This window comes from Alligator sinensis, unplaced genomic scaffold, assembly GCF_000455745.1.
Source record: "Alligator sinensis unplaced genomic scaffold, ASM45574v1 scaffold301_2, whole genome shotgun sequence".
NCBI lineage: Eukaryota > Metazoa > Chordata > Crocodylia > Alligatoridae > Alligator > Alligator sinensis.
The window spans coordinates 50913-71646 of record NW_005841874.1 but is presented as its reverse complement, the minus strand read 5'-3'; the positions used below and the strand labels follow the sequence as shown (position 1 = coordinate 71646).

Here is a 20734-nt window from a genome sequence, read left to right as displayed (position 1 = left end):
CCCCTTGGTGATTGCACTCACTGCTTGGGACAAATTAACACCTAATGGACCAGGGGGGAGGAGGGGTGGTGAGCGAGCGAGGCCAAGGCGCCGCCCCGTGCAACCCTGCCTGCAGGTGTGCGCAGCGGAGGGGCAGGAAAGCAGCCCTGCCGTCCCCGGGGCCTGAGCCCCGTCCTCGCGAGATGATTTAGAGCCCGGAGGAGGCTGGCCGAGGGGTCCCGGGGTTTGGGACGGGGCGGGAGGGACGTACAGTCTGACCCGGCACGTGGCACTTCTCACCTGCGTCCGATGCTTGGGCTTAAATGGGAATCGACGGGGTAACACGCCTCAGCTTACATATAGTTATCAGTGGGGTCATATACCTCATCTTAAATAATAATCTACGGGGTAATAGACCTTGTCTTAAATAGGAATCTACGGGGTAACATACCCATTATTGGTACAGCTAAGTATTGGATAACAAATGATGCCTGGGCGTTGTATCGGCCACGGGACCTGTGACGGGTGTGGGGCTCATAACGCACCTCCCTGCACGAGTCTCTGTCGGGCTCCCAGCTTCTCTCTGTGTCATGGGGCGCGCGTTGGGTGGCCACATTTTTGCTCCTGCGCAACTTAAGGCTCTCTCTCCTCCCACCTCACGTTCATCAGTTTGAAAGATGACGACAGTGGGGACCATGACCAGAACGAAGAGAACAGCACACAGAAAGACGGTGAGAAGGAAAAGAACGACCGAGACAAGCCCCAGGGCAGCACCAAGAGGAAGGTGAGTGCTGTGCGCTCCACTGCTGTCGTCAAGGCACGGTTGGAGGTGCTGGACTTGACGGGGCTTGATCAGTCCAGTAGCTCTGCTGTATGGAAGATGCATGTTGTTATTTTGCTTGCTGCTCTGTCAGTGTGGTACTAACAAACTAAGGCTAATGAGCGTACAGTATAATAAGCTGAGCTCAAGTACCCTGTTCACCGGTGCAATTAGAAATCTTCACCCAGCGAGTTGAACTTGTGGAAACAAAAAGCAAAGCTTGACTTGCTTCAGGCAAATCTCAAGAAGTATTTGCAGATGGGAGCTTGCTCTTGGTTTCGAATGGCAGTTCTCAAGCAGGGTACTGTAGCATGCTGGGTGCCGTGCAGCCCTTTTAAGGGTGCCCTGAAGCGCTGTGCAATGCTAGTACTGTTAAGTGTGCAAACACCTAGATGCTATTTGCAAGATAAAACCAGACGCTTCAAACAGAAACCCAGCGTTTCAAAATCTTTCTGCTCTGTTGTGGTCTTTGTGAGCTCTTTGACGAAAAATAATTGCTCTAGTATGTTTTTGTAGTAAAAAAAATGAGCGAGAGCTTAGGAACCGGTGTTTTCAGAGGGGGCCTGGAGTCTAACACAAGGCTGCGTTGAGGTTGAAAACTGCTGGTTTAGAAGATCAAGTTTTGTGCTGTTGTTTAACTAGCCTGTCCTTGAAGAGTGATTACAAGCAGATACAACATGGTTCAGTCAGGTTTGGGAAACCACCTCCTCTCCTTTAATCTTGCACTCATTAAAACTTGCTCTCTAATTAGTGTAACATCTTTGCATGATCAGCTTGGACCTTTTCCTTCTCCCTTGCATGATGGAACCTCTGTCAGGTTGGTGATTCTAGTGCAACATCTGTTTCTTGGCGACTGCATTAATGTACGCTGGAAGCCTTTTATATAGGCAGTGGATGTTCCTGGCGCTCCCTCTGTCTTTATCTGCCTGCGTGCTGACAGTGCTCTGAGAAAGCTAAATGACTGAACCCTGCCACTGGAATTGTGGTGGAGGGTTTCACTTGATTTGGGGTTTAGTTCACTTTAGATGCTTTTTCTTTTCCCAAAAGAGAAGAATAGACTACTCTGTGAGAAGCTCCCATTCTCTTCTTTGTTTTGCATTCCATGGCCTGTGACAGCCTGGACCGCTGCAACTGTCCTGGCAGCCCAGGGTTAAAGGGAGTCTCTCCAGAATTTATTAACGCCCTTCCTAAATTTGCCTGAGGGGTTGCTATCGGGTGATATTCTTCCTGGGGCTGGGGCTGCTGCCCCTTAGCACTTTCCCTTCCTGCTCGAAGAGCGAAAGTACTCTGGATTTCTAATATCCTCTTTGAAATACAGCCGATCACTGCTGAAGTAATGATCTGTGTCAAGCTATTAACCAGGATGGGATTTTTCTAGGAAAATGAGGCTAAACTGTTCCTTTTACGCTCTGTGGTGGCAGGACCACGTGCCTTTCTAATGCCATGCATATAGCTTTCTCGGTCTCCTCTCCAGAGTAATTTGTGAGGATAAATGAGGTTCTCTGTTCTGCAGGCTGTTGTCCCAGGGCCGGCCGAGCACCCACTGCAGTATAATTATACTTTCTGGTACTCCAGACGAACGCCCGGGAGGCCCACCAGCTCGCAGAGCTACGAGCAGAACATCAAACAGATTGGCACCTTTGCCTCCGTGAGTACATCCCCATTGTTGCGCGTTATTGTCTAAGCGCAGTGCAACCGCTCAGGGTGACTTTTCTCTGTGGTGCTAGGCAGTGACATGTGTCTGAATCTCTGCCATCAGATGGAAAGGTGGGTGGCTTGTTTGCCAAGACCCAAGACCTGAATTCTAATCTGCCTAAAACAGTGGTGTCAAACATATGGTTGGTAGGCCCAATCCAGCCCATGAAGGTGGGTCTTCACACAGGCTGGACCAGCCACCTCTGCAGGCCAGGTTTGGCCTGAGGGGCTTGGTACCATGTCAGCATTAATCTCTGCTGCTTCCCAATCTAGGAAACTAACACTTCACCTCCATCCCCTACCCACTGCTGAAATGGAGGGTGGTGGGTGGTTAGTAGCTCCTGGCGAATAAGATTAGCAGCAAGGGAGAGGGCAGGAGGGAAGGGAAGAGATGAGCAACAAAACTAGCACCAAAACTAGCTCCAGCAGCTCAGACAGTGCACCATTGCTCACGGGTTGTCTGGCCCATGGGAAGCCCTGCAGTCTGGATCCAGCCCACAGCACCCAACACATTTGACAACCTTGGCTTAAAATGTGATGATGTTATTAAAAAAGATCAGGAGAAGGTACGACTATGGAGTGCTGCTACTTGTCATTGAAGGGTTAGTGTCTTCGTTAATGGCAGAATCCTTAGTTGTAAGTCAGGGCCAGTCAAAGCATTTCCGGTCAGCTGTAAGTCTGGTAGGTGCATGCCAACTTGTTTGCAAGACTTAGCAGGTAAGTAAAGGAAGAAATGACTTTCCCATGTTTAGAAATGTTGAACATCTGCAGCTCGCTTTGTGTCTACACTCCCACTGACATGGATCTTAAACAGAAAGCTCCTCTGTTCTCGGGGTGGGGGTGCAGAATCTCTTTTGCTTTATAACTGATGTGCTTGATGCAGGCATTTCCATCATACATGTGACAAGCTGGTGGGCTTGGATCTCATGACTGGCTCATTGCCTCCTTGTGCTTTTGTGGAGGTGAGGGCTAAAAAATAAAGTTGGATGAGGCTGCCCTCTGAAATGGTATTGAAAAGCCAGGAAACATGGGACCCTCACAGAACAATTCCTTCTAGATCTTTCAGTGACAGAAATAAAACCAGACCTTGTTGGTGATTGGGTTCAGGATCTCCATGGTGATCAGGACTGTAAAAGAAGCTGATTCCTTTTTTTAAGATAGAGTGACTTTCCCAGAGTGTTAATCCTGTCCCCTCTGAACTCTGCTGGAATATTTGAAGTATTAAAATAACTCTTCCATACAGCTCTGGATGTGCTTAGTTAAGGGAACTCCCAGTTCCTCTACCTACGTTTGGTACGCTGAGCCTTCAGACATGCTAGTCCAGACAGCTGGGTCAGACCCAAATGCTGGTGGGAATGGGAAGGGTTCCATAAGAATGATGGTCATCATTTGGAGGCTTGGAATTCATCAGCATCTTTTGCTTCAACAAGTGCGATTTACTTGCATGCTCGTATAGCTGTGTGGGAACCACAGAGAGTTGTGTGAGAGATCACATGGCAAATAGCTATCAAACCATTTGAGCTGTGTTTAAAAAAATACACTAATTTCACTGCTTAATGTTAGGGTCACAGGTTCCTTTTACATCCCAGTAATACCTTAGGTTTTAGGGAAATTTATCAAACATCATTTCTGAACCCGTGACAGCTATCTAGATACTGGCCGCTAGAGGGCGTAGCAAACATTGTAACAGATCTAGTATCCACAATGTGTTTTAATGATAAGCTGTAAAACAACAAAGACAGACTCCTTCCTCCAACCCGATTTCTTGTGCTGTAGTGATCAGCTATTAAATAGGATTTTTTTTCTCTGAAAGGTAATAAGTAGAGATGGTCTGAAAACAATTCCAAGGTCTAAATGGATGTTCAGGCCCAACAGGTTTTGTGTTAGTAGTCAGGGTAGCATTTGCTTATCTTTAATCTTGCTATTGACTAAAACTGCAAAATATAAACGTTAACTGTTTTGTTACTTGTTCTTTGGCTAGGCCAGGCCCAACAGGGTTGACCAAAATCAGTGGGAGCTTTGCCATTGAATTCAGTGAATGCAGGATCTAGTTCACAGGGCCTTATTTTAAAAATATTTTTTCTTGTCTAGAGCAGCACAATAGATAAGAAATGTCTGAAATGTCTTGTCGTTTAAAAACAAGACAAAAACCTTTTAAGCATTAGAGACGCGTGTACATCACTCAGCGTTGGCATGAAAGCCAATTTAAAGATTGCTGCAGTAGCAGCCAGCCGGGAAAGGGGTTAAAACAGAGTGGTTGATTTTAGAGTTGCCTAAACAACTGCTTGAGCAATCACTTTTCAAAGTTGTTTAAAATCCTAAACCAACATCAGAAAGTGTTTGTGATCCTACAAATCCCCCAATCTGCTCTTCTCCTGTGAGGAGAAATCTTGAAGCCTCCCCTGGTGTGGAAAGCAAGGGTTAATTAAGTGGTTCTGTGGTCTCTGAGCCCAGTGGCAGCCTGCCGATGAGCTGAGCTGTTTCACTGCTGGCTGGTAATTGCGGTCCTGTAGGGTGGGACTTTCACAGTATCTGATGGAGGCCCCAGTGCAGTTTGACTTGCCTACACCTTCATGAATTACATGGTGTGTAAGTACAGCAGATACACCAAGCCATGTGCTGATAAGTGCCAGGCAGGCAGCTTCATGTACTTAGAGTCACTCTGGTACCAACCCCATCAGTCCCCTAGGCCCATTCCAAATATTTTAGCTTTCTCTGTACAGTATAGAGGGAGAGGGGGCAGAGTAGACCTGACTTAGCAGAGGGAAAGGAGTTGCAAGCCAGGCTTGCCTGGTGCAGAACCCAAGTCTCCTTCTGATGGTGAGAGCGCCCTGATCTTGCGACATAGAAAGCATTGGCTTGTTGCTGATTGCTGTGGCTGTGCTATTACAGGTGGAGCAGTTCTGGAGGTTTTACAGCCACATGGTACGTCCTGGGGACCTGACAGGCCACAGCGACTTCCATCTCTTCAAAGAGGGAATCAAGCCCATGTGGGAGGTGAGTTGGTGCCCTGGACCATGGCTCATTTACCTCTGTGTTCTAGAGGGATAGTGTTTGCAGTGCAGGACTCCTGCCCTACATTTTTTTTTCTGAGTTGCATGCGTCTAACTTCACCCTGTCCTCTTTCATGTAGCAGCTACTGATGTTGCCCTGCATACAGAGGGGTGTACAGGAGCACAACTAGCTGCCTGTCATCAGGAAACTGAGAACTGCCTCTCATTGGCTGCCTCCCATCTGAGAACGTGGGTTCTGGAGACTCAAAGCACCTGGCCACTGTAACACATTCACCTTTTGTTGGATCCGATTCCATTGACATCAGTGTGGGGGTTTCTTGAACCCTGTGCCACTATAAGTGTATTCCACAGTCCAAATCTCCTTGTGTAGAAGAAGCAAGTAGGGGTAAAAGTGCAGGCACAGAGAGTAAATGGTTGTGCGAAGGCTTTGATCTATATCCCCATCTCCCTCTCTTCCTTAGAATTACATACAGAAGCAAACTGAATTCTTATTGTGGAGCTGTGTGGAAACAGCCTGGATCAATTTTCCCCCCAGCTTGCTGGCTCGTTTCCAGCAATGACCACCACTGCTTGCAGTATAAGAATTTTATGTCTTGCTCTCAAGTGCCTAATTACACTGCTTCATCCAGAAGAATTTATTTCTGAACTCAGCTGGCAGTTCGTTCACAACGGGGGCTTATAGCTTGCATTCTTGCGAATGCTATTTATATAAGATGTCTAACCCCCTTTGAGCTTCTAATGAGCTCCTGCCTTTGGTAACATGATGCAGCCAAAACTCCCCAGGTTAACGGTATCTGGAGTTTTAAAAAGCATTTTCTCTTATGCATCTTAAAATAGCTGTTCTTTAATTTCTGATACTCCCTTCACTTTTGCCTTCTTTTCCCCACTTGTTTTCTAGGCCTCTCCCCCATTTCCTAGTGGCTTCCCTCCTTGTGGCTTCCCTCCCATCCTGTGGAAGTGCCAGTTCCCCACATACACCCCTCTGCATTGGTCTCATCATCCCCAGTCCTTTTCTGCCTTTCTCCACCAGATATCAGAAGCTTCAGTAGTAACACTACTGGGTTTGGGTTTTTTTTACTGAGCTTTACTCTCTTTCAGCCAGCAAAGAAAAATTAGACAAATGACTAAATAAAGATTTGTTTATCGCTGGAGGGAAAAAACAAATTCCCACAGGAGCAAAATAGCAGGGGTTATTTTATCCCACTTCCTGTCCTTATTGTGGCCCTGACCTTACTTGAGCAAGTGCTGATTATCTAGTGATCATATCTACTACTCTTTGTTTTACTCCCTGATTTCCCCGCTCACTCCTTGTAAAGTGGCCTTGAATGGGTTAAACTAAATGCCTGTTAAGGATTGAATCCGAGACAGCTCATTTCTAAAGGGGGGATGCTCGCAAGTAGGAGAATAGAGCACTTAATCAGAAAGCAGTTTGCTCCTGTCAGTAATTTGCTGCATTCCTGGCAGTTGTGCTGATTTGGATTGTTCTTGCATGGGGCTCTCCCTGACACATTCTGCCCTAAAATCTTCAGCTTCCATTTGTGGTGGTCCAAGCAATGGGGCTTTGATTCACTCCGAGCATGGTGGTCAAGTGGAAGGAGCTTGAACTTTAACATATCTGTCAGTGACTTGCAGAGACCAAGCTATTTCTCCAAATTGCCGTTAGGTTTTCAGAAGCACTTTACAAGTGCTCCCTCCCTCAACATCCCAGCCAGGGGAAGAAGTAGTGTCCTCATTTCCCTGATGGGAAAACTCAACTCCAGGGTGGGACTGGCTCGTTTTAGGCCAGAAAGGCAATTGGTGTCAGAGCTGGTGGTGGAATACAGGAGTTCCTGTCTTCTAGTTCTATGCACAGCCAGTAGTGTGGTCTCTTTTTGTCAGTTAAACTCTAAAGCACAAGTACATAATGAATAGGACATAATGAGTAGGAAGAGAATCTCTGGAAAGCAGTGAGTTGGCATCTCCCATTCTGCCTGGGTTCAAAATATCCATGTCGTGCACTAGGCGTGAGGTAGGTTTTGTAATGTTTTATCTTGAAAATACCTTGGTTCTGTCACTCATACCCCATCTGATCAATATCTGCTCCCACCCAAAGATGTCCTTTAATGGAAAGCAGAAAAAATTACTGCGAGGAAACAAATCAATTTCTCATCCCTCTTCCCAGGACGATGCCAACAAAAATGGTGGAAAATGGATTATCCGTCTGAGGAAGGGCTTAGCATCACGATGCTGGGAGAATCTCATTCTGGCCATGCTGGGAGAACAATTTATGGTGGGGGAAGAGATCTGCGGGGCAGTCGTCTCTGTCCGGTTCCAGGTAAGCTGCTCGGCGGACTGTCAGGTGTGCCTGCTGGCTGGTTTACACATGCTGCCCTCTGCTAACCCCTCCAATCCTTGTGCTCCAGGAGGACATTATCTCAATATGGAACAAGACGGCCAGCGACCAGGCAACCACAGCCCGGATACGTGACACGCTGCGGCGAGTGCTTAATCTACCTCCCAACACCATCATGGAATACAAGACACACACCGACAGCATCAAGTACGTGCCGCAGTTTGGGAGGGAGCGGTGCTGGTTACCCATACATTTGGCGGCTTAACGCAAGGTGCAGGGGTACAAAGGAGTGGTCACGTGTGTTGTTTGTGTACCAGTGCTTTGGGACTGTTTTGACTGTCAGCAGATACAAACAGCAGCTCTTGTGCCAGGTCACTTTAAAAGTCAAAAGCCTGTGATATTGCCCTGCTGCTGTTGGGGATATTTGCTTTTCAACAGTAAAAACATCTTGGTTTTCTATCACATGCAGTCCTGGTCTTCACTAACAACCTACCGTCTCCTTCATCTGGGAACTGGGCTCTACAATGGGGGAACATGGTTTTATCTGTTCAGAGACAAAATTGCAGTGGGGAACAGATTATTTGAATGAGTAGAGTTTCTGCAAAATAAAATACGGAAGCTAACTGGGATTTATTGGGCCATTAGACTTATAAATGTTCCTGGGAAAGCGCCGTGTGAATTTACAGTGCTGTACAAATGATTTCTAATCATAATAAATGCTGTATATTAAATCCTCCCGGCCCCTAGTGACAGAGGCTCTTTAACAAGACTAGAGGCTCATGGTACACAGAGAGGACAGCTGTATTTTTAAATAAGCCCATTACAGTTTGCCATGCCAGGCTATTCACGGTGATGTTTATTTCCCGCAAAGTGACAGAATCATTGCATATAGGGGTATTAGATGGAAGTGAATAACACAGACCCTTTTTCTGTTAAGTGCATTAGAAGCCAGAACACAGATTCAGTCACGTGGGTCGGGTTAAGGGCACTTTGAAGTGTTACATATGCAAAAAAGCAATTGAACAAATTAATAATAAGGACAGGAATTCCTGGCATTAGAACTCGGGCTTTTGAATCCAGCCTGGAACCACCACAGGCCAAGTACCCATCAAGATTTCCTAGGCAGAGCCTCTTTCCATAGCTAAAACTTGCTGAATCCTTGGTAAGCCCTCTGTCCCACATGGCTGCTCAGGCTATGTCACAGTGTAGGATGATCAGTCTAATGTTTAGTGAAAAGTGCCTGTCACAATCGCTGCAGGTTTAGACTCAGGGTTAGCTAGTCAAATCCCGTTTCTGATAGGAACCCCAAAGAGCTTCTGGACCCCACCTGTGGCCTTCTCAGATGGCTGCTTGTGAATGGGAGGGCAGGCTCATTATTCTTCTTAAATGGACTCTGTTCCTGACTTCTGTTTCCAAAGGCTCCCACTGAAATGATTGTTGGATCTTCTTGCTGGACTCTGAGGAGTACATGTCCCTGTTGCTGGACAGTGGCGCTACTTCTCCCACCTGCTTCCACTAATTGTCAATAGAGGGCATTGCTTCTGCCACATCTGTCTTGATTACAGGATTGTACAGGGCTTCTGCAGACCTGCAGGTGGCTATTCAGTTTCTGTAGTACTTTTCAGAGACAATGCAGCCTGCATGCTAAGGCTGTGGGCTCCTTGCAGTGAGAGGAATCGGCATCTCTGGGTTTAACATCCTCATTTGTCTTCTCTTCTCTCCCTAGCCTTGGCAAAGAGAGCCCTTGCCCTGAGCCAGCATTCCAGCCATGGGGGGCTGGGAGCACCTCTGCTGTCTGGGTTAGGCAGAGAGGTTTTACCATGGAAAGTTGAGATACATCCTCTGCATGACATCCTCCCCTACTTCTGCAGGAACACAGCGTGGCTCCTTCCTGTGTAGGGATTCACACTTTTGAGGGAAGCCATGTATTGCACTGCCTCCAGCCTGCTCATGTGATCTTTCCAAATTTATTCAGTTCCTTCCATCCCTTCCTTGCTGGCCTCCGCTCTTGGGCTGTTGCTGTTTCATTTTCTTTTGCTGATGTGAAATCCAGGATGTCATTGTCTGGGCATAGCAGGTGTTTGGGGAGCAGATTCCCATTAAGATTGGGATTCAGTCTAGCAGCTGAGAGCAGGTCTTGAATGGGGTTAGTTGGCTTATTTCCTGCTTATTCTTCTGCACTTGGGCATACTGACAGCGGGCTTGCAGCCCCTCCTAAGGCAGAGCTAGCCTGTACTCCATCCCAACATTCCCTTAATGGCACTGCATCTGCTGGGTAGATTCTGATCTGTTCCACCTGTGCAAACGCAGAGGGAACCTACTTATCAGAGTCATCACCCTGCACTTGAATCAAGGTAACGGAGCAGCAACTGGGAGCAGCAACTGAACTGTTCGTTCTCTCTCTCTCTCTCTCATATCACCTGCATTTGCACATAGTAGTTGCAAGCAGCTCTTTGTGGCTGTAGCTATGGCTGTAAACTGGATTGGGCACAGCCACTGAGGCCCTGACGACGGCAGGGAACGACAGCACTTGCTGCAGTCTGACCGCATGTGCAGGCTGAATCATGTTAGCAGGCTCCTCTCGCTAGGGCAGGATTTCTTGTGTGTCTATCTCCTCCAGGAAGGCTCCCCCTTTCCCCTTCCTATCCATCAAATCCTCTTGACATGCTGTCTGTTGTCAGGTGAACTCCTGTCGCACATGCACCACTTGATTTAGGACTCTGGCAGGCTTCCTAGCCAGTGCGTTGCATTCACACTCTGTGGCTCTGCTTTACGAAAGGCTCCAATGAAGCAGCTGTGTTGGGGGCTTGCTTGGTATTTCCTTTCTGGGTGGCTTGCAATGTTTTAATGTCTCTGGGCTGCTTGCATACAGAATTTGATTAGCAGCAATGGTGCTTGGAGGGAGGGAGCATGCTTAGTCGGTACTGCTTAAAATCTGAAGCTTTGTTTAGAGAACTGGTTTTCCAGGATCTCTCCAGTGTGTGCTCTGCTCTGGGATCTGGCGCAAGACTTGGCTATCACTCCTGAGCCATTACATTTATTCTTCTGAAACCTGCTTTTCTGGGCCCTGCGTTGGTGAGGTTGTGAGCTCCTTGCTGACAGGCTCAATACAGTGAAGCTGTGTTTGAAAAGGAACTTGTTCATTAGACTTTCCCTGAGGCTGCCCTGCCTTCAGTCCTTCCTCTTGGCAGCAGCGGGTTTGCACGTTTAGCCACATAAGCAGACCCTTCAGAATGGGTTTCCTGAGTTCCTCTTTCCTCGTGTGCAGTATTGACAAACTGTCTAAGCCCCCGGAAGCAGGCAGCTTACTCTAGTCTTGTATCCATCTCCAGTCTTGCTAGAAAAATGGTCCCGGAAAGCTGACAAAGTCCAGAAGGCAGTTAATACCCTTCATCTGGCAGTACTGGGCACCTAGGAGGTTTCAGAGAGGTCTAGTTGTGTGGCTGAGGAGAAGTCTTACTCCCCCGCTCCCACACTGCCTAATACATTTCTTTCGGTTAAGGGTTTTCTAGAGCACTACAATTTCCATGCTGTGAACACGTAGGGAAACGCTGTGCTTCTAACTAGAAAGCTCCTGTTATGCCAAGGTGCCCTACAGGAAGGGTTTCCTTCACTAGCAGTGTTTCGCACCTCATCCTTCTTTCCTGCTTCTGGTTTGTGTCTGGGGCATGGGGGTTTGTCTTCCATCAACAGCTTCTGTCAGCAGCTAAGGGTAAGTCAAGAATTATGCTCTCTTTGTGGGAGACAGATGTATTCCTTGAGTGGCAGCACATGGGCTTCTGCTGAGCTCTCTGGACTGGCAGTATTTTGGTTGCTGAGTGACTTTATGGATCATCCTGTCAGCTTTAAAGCAAAGCTGCTTTTCTGAGAACAAAACTGTGCTTGAAAGTGCCCGCTGGAGTGGGAGCTGAACAGAGTATAAAACTATCCCTTCCTCTCAGGGACTGCTGATAACTAATGGGACTATGAGAGTGAATTAAAAGAATGGCTGATCTTAACAGTGCTGGCATTAGGGCTGTTTCACTGCAGGCACTTGCTGACAATAACCTCAGACCTTCCTTTGGCCAGGGAGCAAGTAGATATGCTACAGAAAGGAAGAGGGAGTTATGCAGTACAGAGGAATGATTAGGGGTTACACGGAGCTCTCCCAGGACAAGGGAAGGGGACAACAGCTATTCAGACGCCAAAGACTGATGAGAAGCGACATCCCTATGAGGGTAGTGCTGTATGGCAGTGAAGTCTGAAGAGTCACCCTGTTCCTAATGGGAAGGAAGATGGTTGGCTAATGGCTTAATCTGGGGAGAAAAGTCTTTGCTGCTGGCTCAACGGTTCGCATGACTCACTGGGACCCCTGGTCTTCCGTCCATTGTAACTCCTTGCAAACTGGGAAGCAACGTTTTTGAAGGTTGCAGTCACTCCTACAGCCCTCTGCTTGGCTTTGAGCTGCATGTGGCTTCACCCCACCACCTTTTATCCTTAATTACATTTTGTATCGTTACAAAATTAGATACTTGAAGGGGGGGAGAGCTGTGTGAATGCAGAGAAGTCCTCCCTTTACTGTGGCACACCTCCAGTATGACGAGTTGTCCCTCATGTTGGGAGGAGTGACTTGAATGTGGATTGTTCACTGCTTGCTTCTAGGTCTAAGACTAGGCAGACAGTGTAATGGAGCTCAGGGAAGTGCCAGAGCTGAGGGCTGTCCACCTTTTTTCAGGTCCCTGGAAATAGTGACTCAGGATAGCTGGGGGATTCCTCTTCCAGTTCTGGCCCTGCCCCTAGTAGACATCCAGGTTTTAAAGAGCACTCTTCTGGCCCAGAGCTTTGAAAAGGGGGTGATGCCTCTTCAAGTTTATTTGGACAATGACATATGGGGGTGTTGGTGAATCTGTAAGGCTCGGTATCTTGGGGGCTTGTTCCTTCACTGTAAAGGGGCTAAAAGTAAAACGCATTTATTCCGTATTTCTTCTTGGGGAATGCAGCTCAAATGTTAAGGTCAAAAGGTGACTACTGCCTTCTGGAACACTGTACCTAGATGTTTCTAGGTGCTACCAGAGATCTGAAAAGGTTTTGTTCTTGTTTTTTTTTTTTTTTTTTTAAGCAAAAGGAAGGAGAGGTTGGAAGGATCTGGGATCACTTCCTAGATGACTTCGAGCAAGTCTGTTGTTATGGTAGGGCCAGCCAAGGATGGAGCTCCATTCTTCTGGGAGCTGTCCACACACAGTGTCATAGATGGTCCCTGTGCCAAGAGCAGGAACAAGACTACGGAGACAAAACCCACCAGGTGGAAGGAATGGCAGAATGCACAGTGAATGCTGATGGCAGAAGAAGACATATTAGTTTGCATATCTTTTTAGGGTAGGTTGGGTTAGGATCAGCAAGATGGGAAGGGCTGAGAGATACTAGCTTGAAATGGAAGAAGAGGGAGGGCTGGGACAGTCAGAGTTGCAGGAGGGTCTCGGAGGCCTTCGACCTGGTTCTGGCAGCCTCTGCAGCCGCTTCTGTCAATGGAGTCTTCTGCTGGCTTCTCACTGCAGTTCTTCTCCCCAGGCCTCATGGCAGAAGTGGAGGCACCACCCAAGTCCAAGTGCTTCCACGAGCGTGGCCCATGATGGAGCCCACTTAGTCACCAATGCTTCAGTTTCCCCATCTGTTAAATAGAAATAATCCCCCACCCCATCTATGTGTGGTGCTCAGCTGCTGTGGTTGCAGGGCTCTGAAAAGTGCCTACGTCTGCTGACCCAGAGCTGTACTGGGGCATTGGGGAACACAGTAACAGGAGTGGCCTTCTCAGGCAAGGCAGCAGAGGTTTCTGATTTCCCTTATTCCTGTATCATGTGTGAGGCTTTGTGTTCTAGATTTCCTGCACTATGAAGGACTTTTGCTCCCAGGTTAGGAATGGGACTTGGCAGTCGGAGCACAGCATAGGTACAGCAGCCAGGGTGATCCTAACTGGAGAAGGTGGGCGCTGGGTTCATATCAGAAATAAATCTGTCCAGGAATAACTGGTGCTATCAGGAAAGGAGACCAAGGAAGCACTGGAGGTGGTAAAGTAGGGGAGAAAGACACAAAGGCAGCAACATTAACCAGAGAAGAGCTGGGGACAGCCTGCAGTGGAGAAGTTCAGGCCCTGTGCAGCAGATGAGGGGAGCGAAGGGGAGAGGAGGCAAGGACCAGAAGAGGGAGACTGCATAGGCGGTCAGAAGCAGATGCACCTGGTCAGAAGGGCTCCATTTTGTTGTCCTTCTTATTCCAGCCTCCATGTGTTTTGCAGCTTAGGGTGCTTTCAACCCTATCCAGGGCTCTGAAGATCCCTTTCTCTGCATGGTTTCCTGGCCTTGTAGTCCTGATTGTTGGTACCAGCCAGGTGTATGCAAAGAGGGGAGACCTTGCGTGTAGGCCATGCTTGGAGGTAGAGAAGTCATGGGATGCAGAAGTGGGGTAGGGATTTTTCCTGTTATAACTTGTCTCTGTGCTGTTTCCTGGCAGTGAGCTTCTAGCCTGGCTCTTCTGTTTTTGGACTGTTCCCCAAGCAGAACCTGCCACGCTGGCCAAACTGGTGTTGTGAAACTCCTCTGGAGAAATACCTGCTAGAAGCCACAGTGAGGTCCCCTCCCATGATCCCCCTCATTTGCCTTTGACCTAACATTGCTCTGAACCCTAGCCAGTCATGGGAGAGGCTGGTACACAAACCAAACCAAACAGCAGCCCCTGCCCTGCACCTGTGCTGCCCCACTACCTTTGCAGCGTTCCCCCTCTCGTTCCATTAGTTCCATCAGAGCAAAGGGCTGGCACGGGGCTGCTGCCTAGCCCTGACCAGTGGGTGTTGTCTCTGAAGGGGTGCTGTGGGCTGACTGTTCATCACTTGTCCATCCTGGTGAAGGACATTCTGGGAGACGAGAGAAGAACTGATGGGAAAGAAGCCAACTCTTGGCAGCACAGCATTTCAGTGGGTATTAACAGGTCCCTTTGGCAGGCCACACAGGCCGAGGGCTGAGTTCCTGTGTTTTCTCCCTGGAAGGGCCATCCCTGCAGGACTGAGGTGCATTGAGGGGGGTTCTTGTTCCTTACTGAGAGGTATGGAGGCCTTTGGTCTTTAGTGCAGGTCACCTGTGGAGGGGAAATCTAGCCCTCCTCACTCTTCAAAAGGAAGAGCATGTATTTAGATCCAAGTTCTCAGTCCTGGCGTTATACATTTCCACTCTCCTGGGCTCCCTCTGCAAGGCTGGCCAGAAAATGGCAGAGCATGCAGCGTACGGCCTAGCTTGGAGGCACGGAAGATCCAGAGCACAGTGGCAGTGTGGAATGTCCTTCCGGACTCTTCCTTGCCATGCTGGCAGTGGGTTGTCTTAAAGCCCATTGCAAAATAATGAGCTTCAGGTCTGGAAATAAGTACCTATTGGGTAGAATCAGATTTGACACTGAGCTGGTTTGTCTCTAATCTCCTGGTGCCTCTGGGATTGCTTAGGTTACGTTAAATGGCTTGGCATGAACTGCAGCCCCACATGCTGTATTCAGGAGCCCTGAGAGCTACAAAGCCCTTTGATGTATCTGATTCCAGAAGATACTAGTCATGGTTGTATTAACCTCAGCGTTGTTTCCCGGAGAGAGCTCTCGGTATGCTGTCCTTGTATAACAGACAGCAATTTCTCAGTCTACTAGCTTTGTCCATCAGGAGCACATCCTCCACCAGGGAATGGAACGTTAGGCCTGTCCCTGTGACTTATCTGAAAGCACTTTCGTTTCAAATAGCTGTAGCGCATCTATTGTGGTTGTCATTAACAATGCAGGTTTATGCTAGAAAATGAGACTGTCTAATAATAATTGGATTCTGAAGCCTGGTTAGAGAATGGGGTAATAATGAAGCCATATGGCATAAAAATAAATGCATTTCAGGGGGTTCACATATCTAGGTATGTGCTGAAGCAGGAGCCCAGAAGCTAGTGTAGTTTAAGCAGCCAAGGACTGTGACAGTCCTCTAGCCTGGGTTATTTTATTAGCTATGGGAAATAGAAATTCAGTTTTAAAAAAGGAAGGAGGTCATCGCCTTGTCTCTGGGTATTAACACGGTTTGATCACCGCCAACCAATGAGGAAGTGCCCTGGCAGTGCTGGAGTTCAAAGCTGCTCACGCTGTCAGAGGCTTGGCTGGATTTTAAGGATGCTTCTGTCCACTAAGGCTGTCTGAGAATATTGCCTTGCTCCCCAACGAGTGCTTTTCAAAACGCCATTGAATGTCTCTGCTCTCATTAAAGTTAAGAAGCCTTTGATCTCAAGTGCTGTTTTTTTTCCCTCTGGCTTGCCAGGGCCTGGGAGGAGTTTCATGGCCTGGTGAACAGCAGTGGCCGCTGATTGAAGGCTCCCCTTCTCTCTGTCACACCCAGGGTAGGGCCTCATCTTTCTTCTTACGCGACTGTATGGCATACCTCTCCGCCACAGGGATGGTCCTCCAACTCTGACCCCAACACAGGCTTGCATTGTGGGCCTGTGATCCGTCCCGTTTTGCTATTGGCTAAGTTAAGATCAAAAGTGATCTTTGAATCCAAAAGCACTAACATTCTCACCATGAAGTGTTGTGTCTCTTTACTTTGCATTACCTGCCGGGATGCTGGCTGCTGTTTTGATGATGTGTCCTGTGTCTGCAAGGCAGCTACATCCCAGGCCCAGGCCCAGGAGGCTGAGAGGTATGGCCTCAGCTTGTTTGTACTGCACAGGGGTTGGCTGTTTAGAGCTGGAATCAGACACTGGTACATACATTTGCCCACTGGTAAAGGCGCTTTGAGCTTGGCATGCATGCCTTTGCTCTCGCTGCCAAGCATGGCAGAATAAATTGGACCACCTATGAAAGCTTGTCTGGGAAGATCATGCAGGAATTGCTCTGTTTTAAAAATAGCACAAACTGTGGGTAACAGGATGAGGCTCCACAGGTTCCTCTGTTAATGGCAACCATGTGCAGATAAGTAGGGTAGTCAGGTTCAGCACAGAGGTGAATCTCATGACCAAGAGCATCTTCAGTCCCTTACTGTCCACTTTTGTGATGGCAGGCACCTTCCTTTAAGTGAACTTGAGGCTCGTTCTGTTGTCATGACGCTGTAGATGAGCTGGATTGCTGCTGAGTAATCACTCTGGTTGCTACACATCAGTGCACAGTAACTTGCCCAAGGGGGATGTGTTGCAATGTCCCAAATACCATAAAGCTGTACATGCAAAGCTACCTTCCAAGCTTAGTTGGTAACCCCCCAGCTGCCACCACTTCCCACCTTACCATCCAGCAGAAATGCATTGGATAAACTCACTCGGTGATTGTGGAAGAAACAAAGAAATTTTTCTTGCCTACCTCACAGGATTGGCTTTGTGGGAGGATTAACGAGATGTTTATGAAACACTAAACACGGTACTCAGTGCTGTTTGTATTATTAGAAGACCTTCCCATGACCTTCTAGAATAAAATAACAGCACCGTTGGTGATTTACCGATAGAAGATGGTAGATGTGCAAAGCACATTTGAATATGCTGGTAATATTGACTCAACTGTCTTAATTGCCTTTGTTACCCACATTGAGCAGAGCAAGCAGTGACAGGAGCAGAGAGAGCCTGGGTAACTGAGAAATAGGCACTGGGGACTTCATGGTAATGGGGAATGAAGAGAGAAAGTCAGGATTCCCCCTGCTAGGCAACAGCTAATCGCTAATTAGAGACCTGTAGGAACCTGCTCTTCAAGGTGAACTCTTTTGCCATCTGTAGGCTTGGCGTGGGCGAGAGAACAGTGCTGGGAGATGAGGCATCAGGCAGCTGCCGTCAGATACCTGGGTTGCACTAGTGAGTTTAGAACCGTGCCCCCAACTAGCAGGGCTGCCCAGCTCTGGTGTCAGGGAGCACAGGACTATGGTGCTTAGCACAGCCTTTCTGAGGGTGACCTCCAAGCATGTGTCTTATAGCAGGATAATGCATTTAACACCCCAGATAGCAGAAGGGTGTCCAGCATACAATAGACTTGAAAAAGACTACTGTCAAATCCCCCCAAGAAAGGCCAGACTGCCCTGCCGGCTGTCCAGGGTCCACACAGCACTTCAGCAGAGCACAGAGCTAGCCCAGAGGTTTAAGAAGCATTTCGCAGTCCTTCAGTAATCTCCACTTCTTACTGCCTGCCTCTATTCTGTAGCATGGCTTCAGCTAGCTGTGCTGACCTGCTGGGACGTGTGCTTGATCTAACCTTGTAGAGTCCCCCAACCCAGCTTGTTCATTCCTGTAGGGCCCAGTGTCACGCTTTTGTAGGGTGAGCAGAAAGCCCAGGCCCTATGGCTGTCAGAGACCTGAGCTTTTAGTGACAGGTCATGTGTTGAAAGAATAAGTACTAGAGGTGCACCAATACATCAGTCCATATTGTATCAGCATCAATGAAAAAAGAATTGACATTATCGGCAGTTGGCTTTTTTGGCTAATGTGGCCAGTAGTGTCACCAATAAATGCTGCGTGCATGTGTGCGGCCAGGAGTGCAGCCCAGAAGCTTGGACAGCTGCGTCCAGACGGTAAGTCTCTTGGGGGAAAGGGGTGGGGGCAGATTGAGGCCCCTGCAGAGAGGGAGGGAGTGGGGCTGGGGCAGAGGCAAGCGCTGCACAGGTGGGGTGTAGGACAGCTGCGAGCGGCTCATCCAGGAGGTGTGGGGGGCAGGGTGGGAGGCTCCCACCACTGCACACATCCATGAGGGAGGCATGGGGGGTGCATGCCCCCTGGATTTGTGTGCGGGGAAGGGGGCTGCCACTGCGCTCAGGGCTGGGAGCAGTGCCAGGCTCTTCCCAGTGGGGGGTTGGGCTGGGGCGGGTAACAGCAGTGCTGGGAGCGGGGGCTACAGAGTGGGCTGCAGCCACCCCAAAATTTGCCATAGCCACCCCCAAACCATCTCCTCCCAGTGCCGCAGCCCTGGCCCGAGCACCCTGCCAGGGAGAGCCTAGTACTGCCTCAGCCTGTAGTGGGCAGCCTGCTTCTGCCCCATGCACAGATTTGGGGGCATATGTCCCCCATGCCTCCCCAGGGGGAGTGCATAGCAGTGGGAGCTGCCCCCTGGACAAGCCACTTGTGGCTCTGTCCTACACCTTGCCGTGCCCCAGCTGCACAACGCCTGCCCCAGCCTCAGCCCCACTCCCTCCATCACTGCAGGGGCCTCAGTCTGCACTCCCATGCCCTTCCCTCCTCCACTTCCCGCCCCTTCCCCCTCAACCGACTTACCAGCTGGATGCTGCTCTCCAAGCTGCTGGGCTTGCGTATCGGCAATCGAGTCGGTATTAGCCAGTATGGCTCGTTAATAATCGGCCATCAGTATTGGACCAGAAAGTCTTCATTGGTGCACCCCTAATAGATACACATGTGCTCTTGTTCCGCAGTCCCCTTTTATTGGTGCCCTGCTCACGTGAATGAGGGCTGCAGTATCAGCTCTAGGAGTTTCCCTTCCAGGTCATGGAGTTCTTGAGGTTGGTAAAATCTGAACTTCTTGATAGTGTCTCTTACAAAGAGCTCCCTGTATCGGGGATAAAATCAAGAGAGGTCAGACTGCCATTGAGATTAGAGCTATGAGCTCAGCTGCCAAACAAAGTAGCTGTTGTTTGCTTGAGAACCGAATAGATGAGGCCCTGTACGAGAGGCGCTTGCTCTTATCCTGAAATCTACTGGGAAGTTTTGAGATGGCAAATGAGCCCATGGCTGACAGCTACTATCATCCTTGAACCTTCCTAACAGATAAGGAGGAACCCAGGATCTTCTCCTCTTCCATCTAAGTGCACCGGTGACTAGTAGCATCTGGGGTTTGAGTGGGAGCACTGACTAGAATGTGGATTTGCTTAGCAGTTAGCTGGTCTGATTTGAGAGCAAGCGCAGCTACTAAAAACCCACCCATTTCCAGTCTGCATCATGGAACACATGAGACTTGTCCTGGAAGCCAAGTCCTTGCTCATATGATGCTAATCTCCTGTTCTCTCCCTCTCTGTCTTCCAGGGATAATTCAAGCTTTCGAAATACAAAAATCACATTGTGAGAACAGCAAGGTTGGCACTGGACTCCTCACCACCTTGGAAACCAAGGAGAGGTCTCATCCATGCCCTCCGGTCTCTGAAGGGACTTGCAGCCTGGATTGACCAGGTCCCTCTTCGCTCTCCTCTCTGGGGAAGGATCCCACTCAACGCCCTGAGCATCGGTGACTGACACCAGGCTGACCTTGTCACACAAACTCTCTTTGGTGCGGGGGCGGGAGGCCAACCTTTCCCTTAGCAGCGTGCCACCAAGGCGCCTCCTTCAGCACTTTCTTCTTCCTCTCTGTACACTGCACCTAGGATGTTGCAATCTCACACTCATGCCAGAGCCTTCTGCTGTGGGATACCAGTATTAAGAACATCTCTGCAGCTGGGAGAAGTGTCCTAGTTGAGAGCCAGCCTGTTGGTTTGCAAGTGCCCCCTTCCAGCTCTGCCAATAAATTATTGGGTCTCTTTGTTTCTTTCAGTCTGTCGTTTCCTTTGGTTCATTTAAAAACAAGCAAAAGGGTGATTTTTCTTGCTTGGAGCCCCTTCCTGACCTCCATGAACCAGGACCCCACAGGCCTCCAAGACAGTGAAATCCTCCACCCTTCTCTCATCAGTTTGAGTTGCCCAGTGGCAAGGGAACCTGACATCAAACATCACTGGTCCTGCTTTGTGGTCCTGACTCATCTAATAGCTGTGGAGCCTAACGTGGCCTTGATGCGACTCCGCAGCATTTGTTTGTGGTCAGACTGAGTTTGGCCCCAGGTCGGGCTTGTTTGCATGATGTGTTTATGAAAAATGGGAGTGGTATTCTCTCCCTGCCTGCCTGTTTGATCCCCTGTGACTGCTAGTGCCTCGCACGACTGCCTGCCGGCCTGTCTGTGCCATGG

The 20734-nt window shown here is 48.8% G+C and overlaps 1 protein-coding gene across 2 annotated transcripts in view; it reads left to right on the top strand.

The window, feature by feature from the left end:
* The window catches only part of EIF4E2 (eukaryotic translation initiation factor 4E family member 2), a 20616-nt gene extending 298 nt beyond the window's left edge, over positions 1-20318 (top strand). Inside the window, exons 2-8 of one of the 2 annotated variants that reach the window (XM_006017097.3) lie at positions 649-763; positions 2313-2447; positions 5387-5491; positions 7670-7822; positions 7911-8047; positions 16143-16221; positions 19825-20318. In XM_006017097.3, the coding sequence (XP_006017159.1) occupies positions 649-763; positions 2313-2447; positions 5387-5491; positions 7670-7822; positions 7911-8047; positions 16143-16188 (691 nt within the window). In that variant the 3' untranslated portion in view covers positions 16189-16221; positions 19825-20318. The remainder of the gene's footprint in view (positions 1-648; positions 764-2312; positions 2448-5386; positions 5492-7669; positions 7823-7910; positions 8048-16142; positions 16222-19824) is intronic. The other variant, XM_006017098.3, reaches the window with a different exon arrangement.
* Positions 20319-20734: the final 416 nt, after the last annotated feature.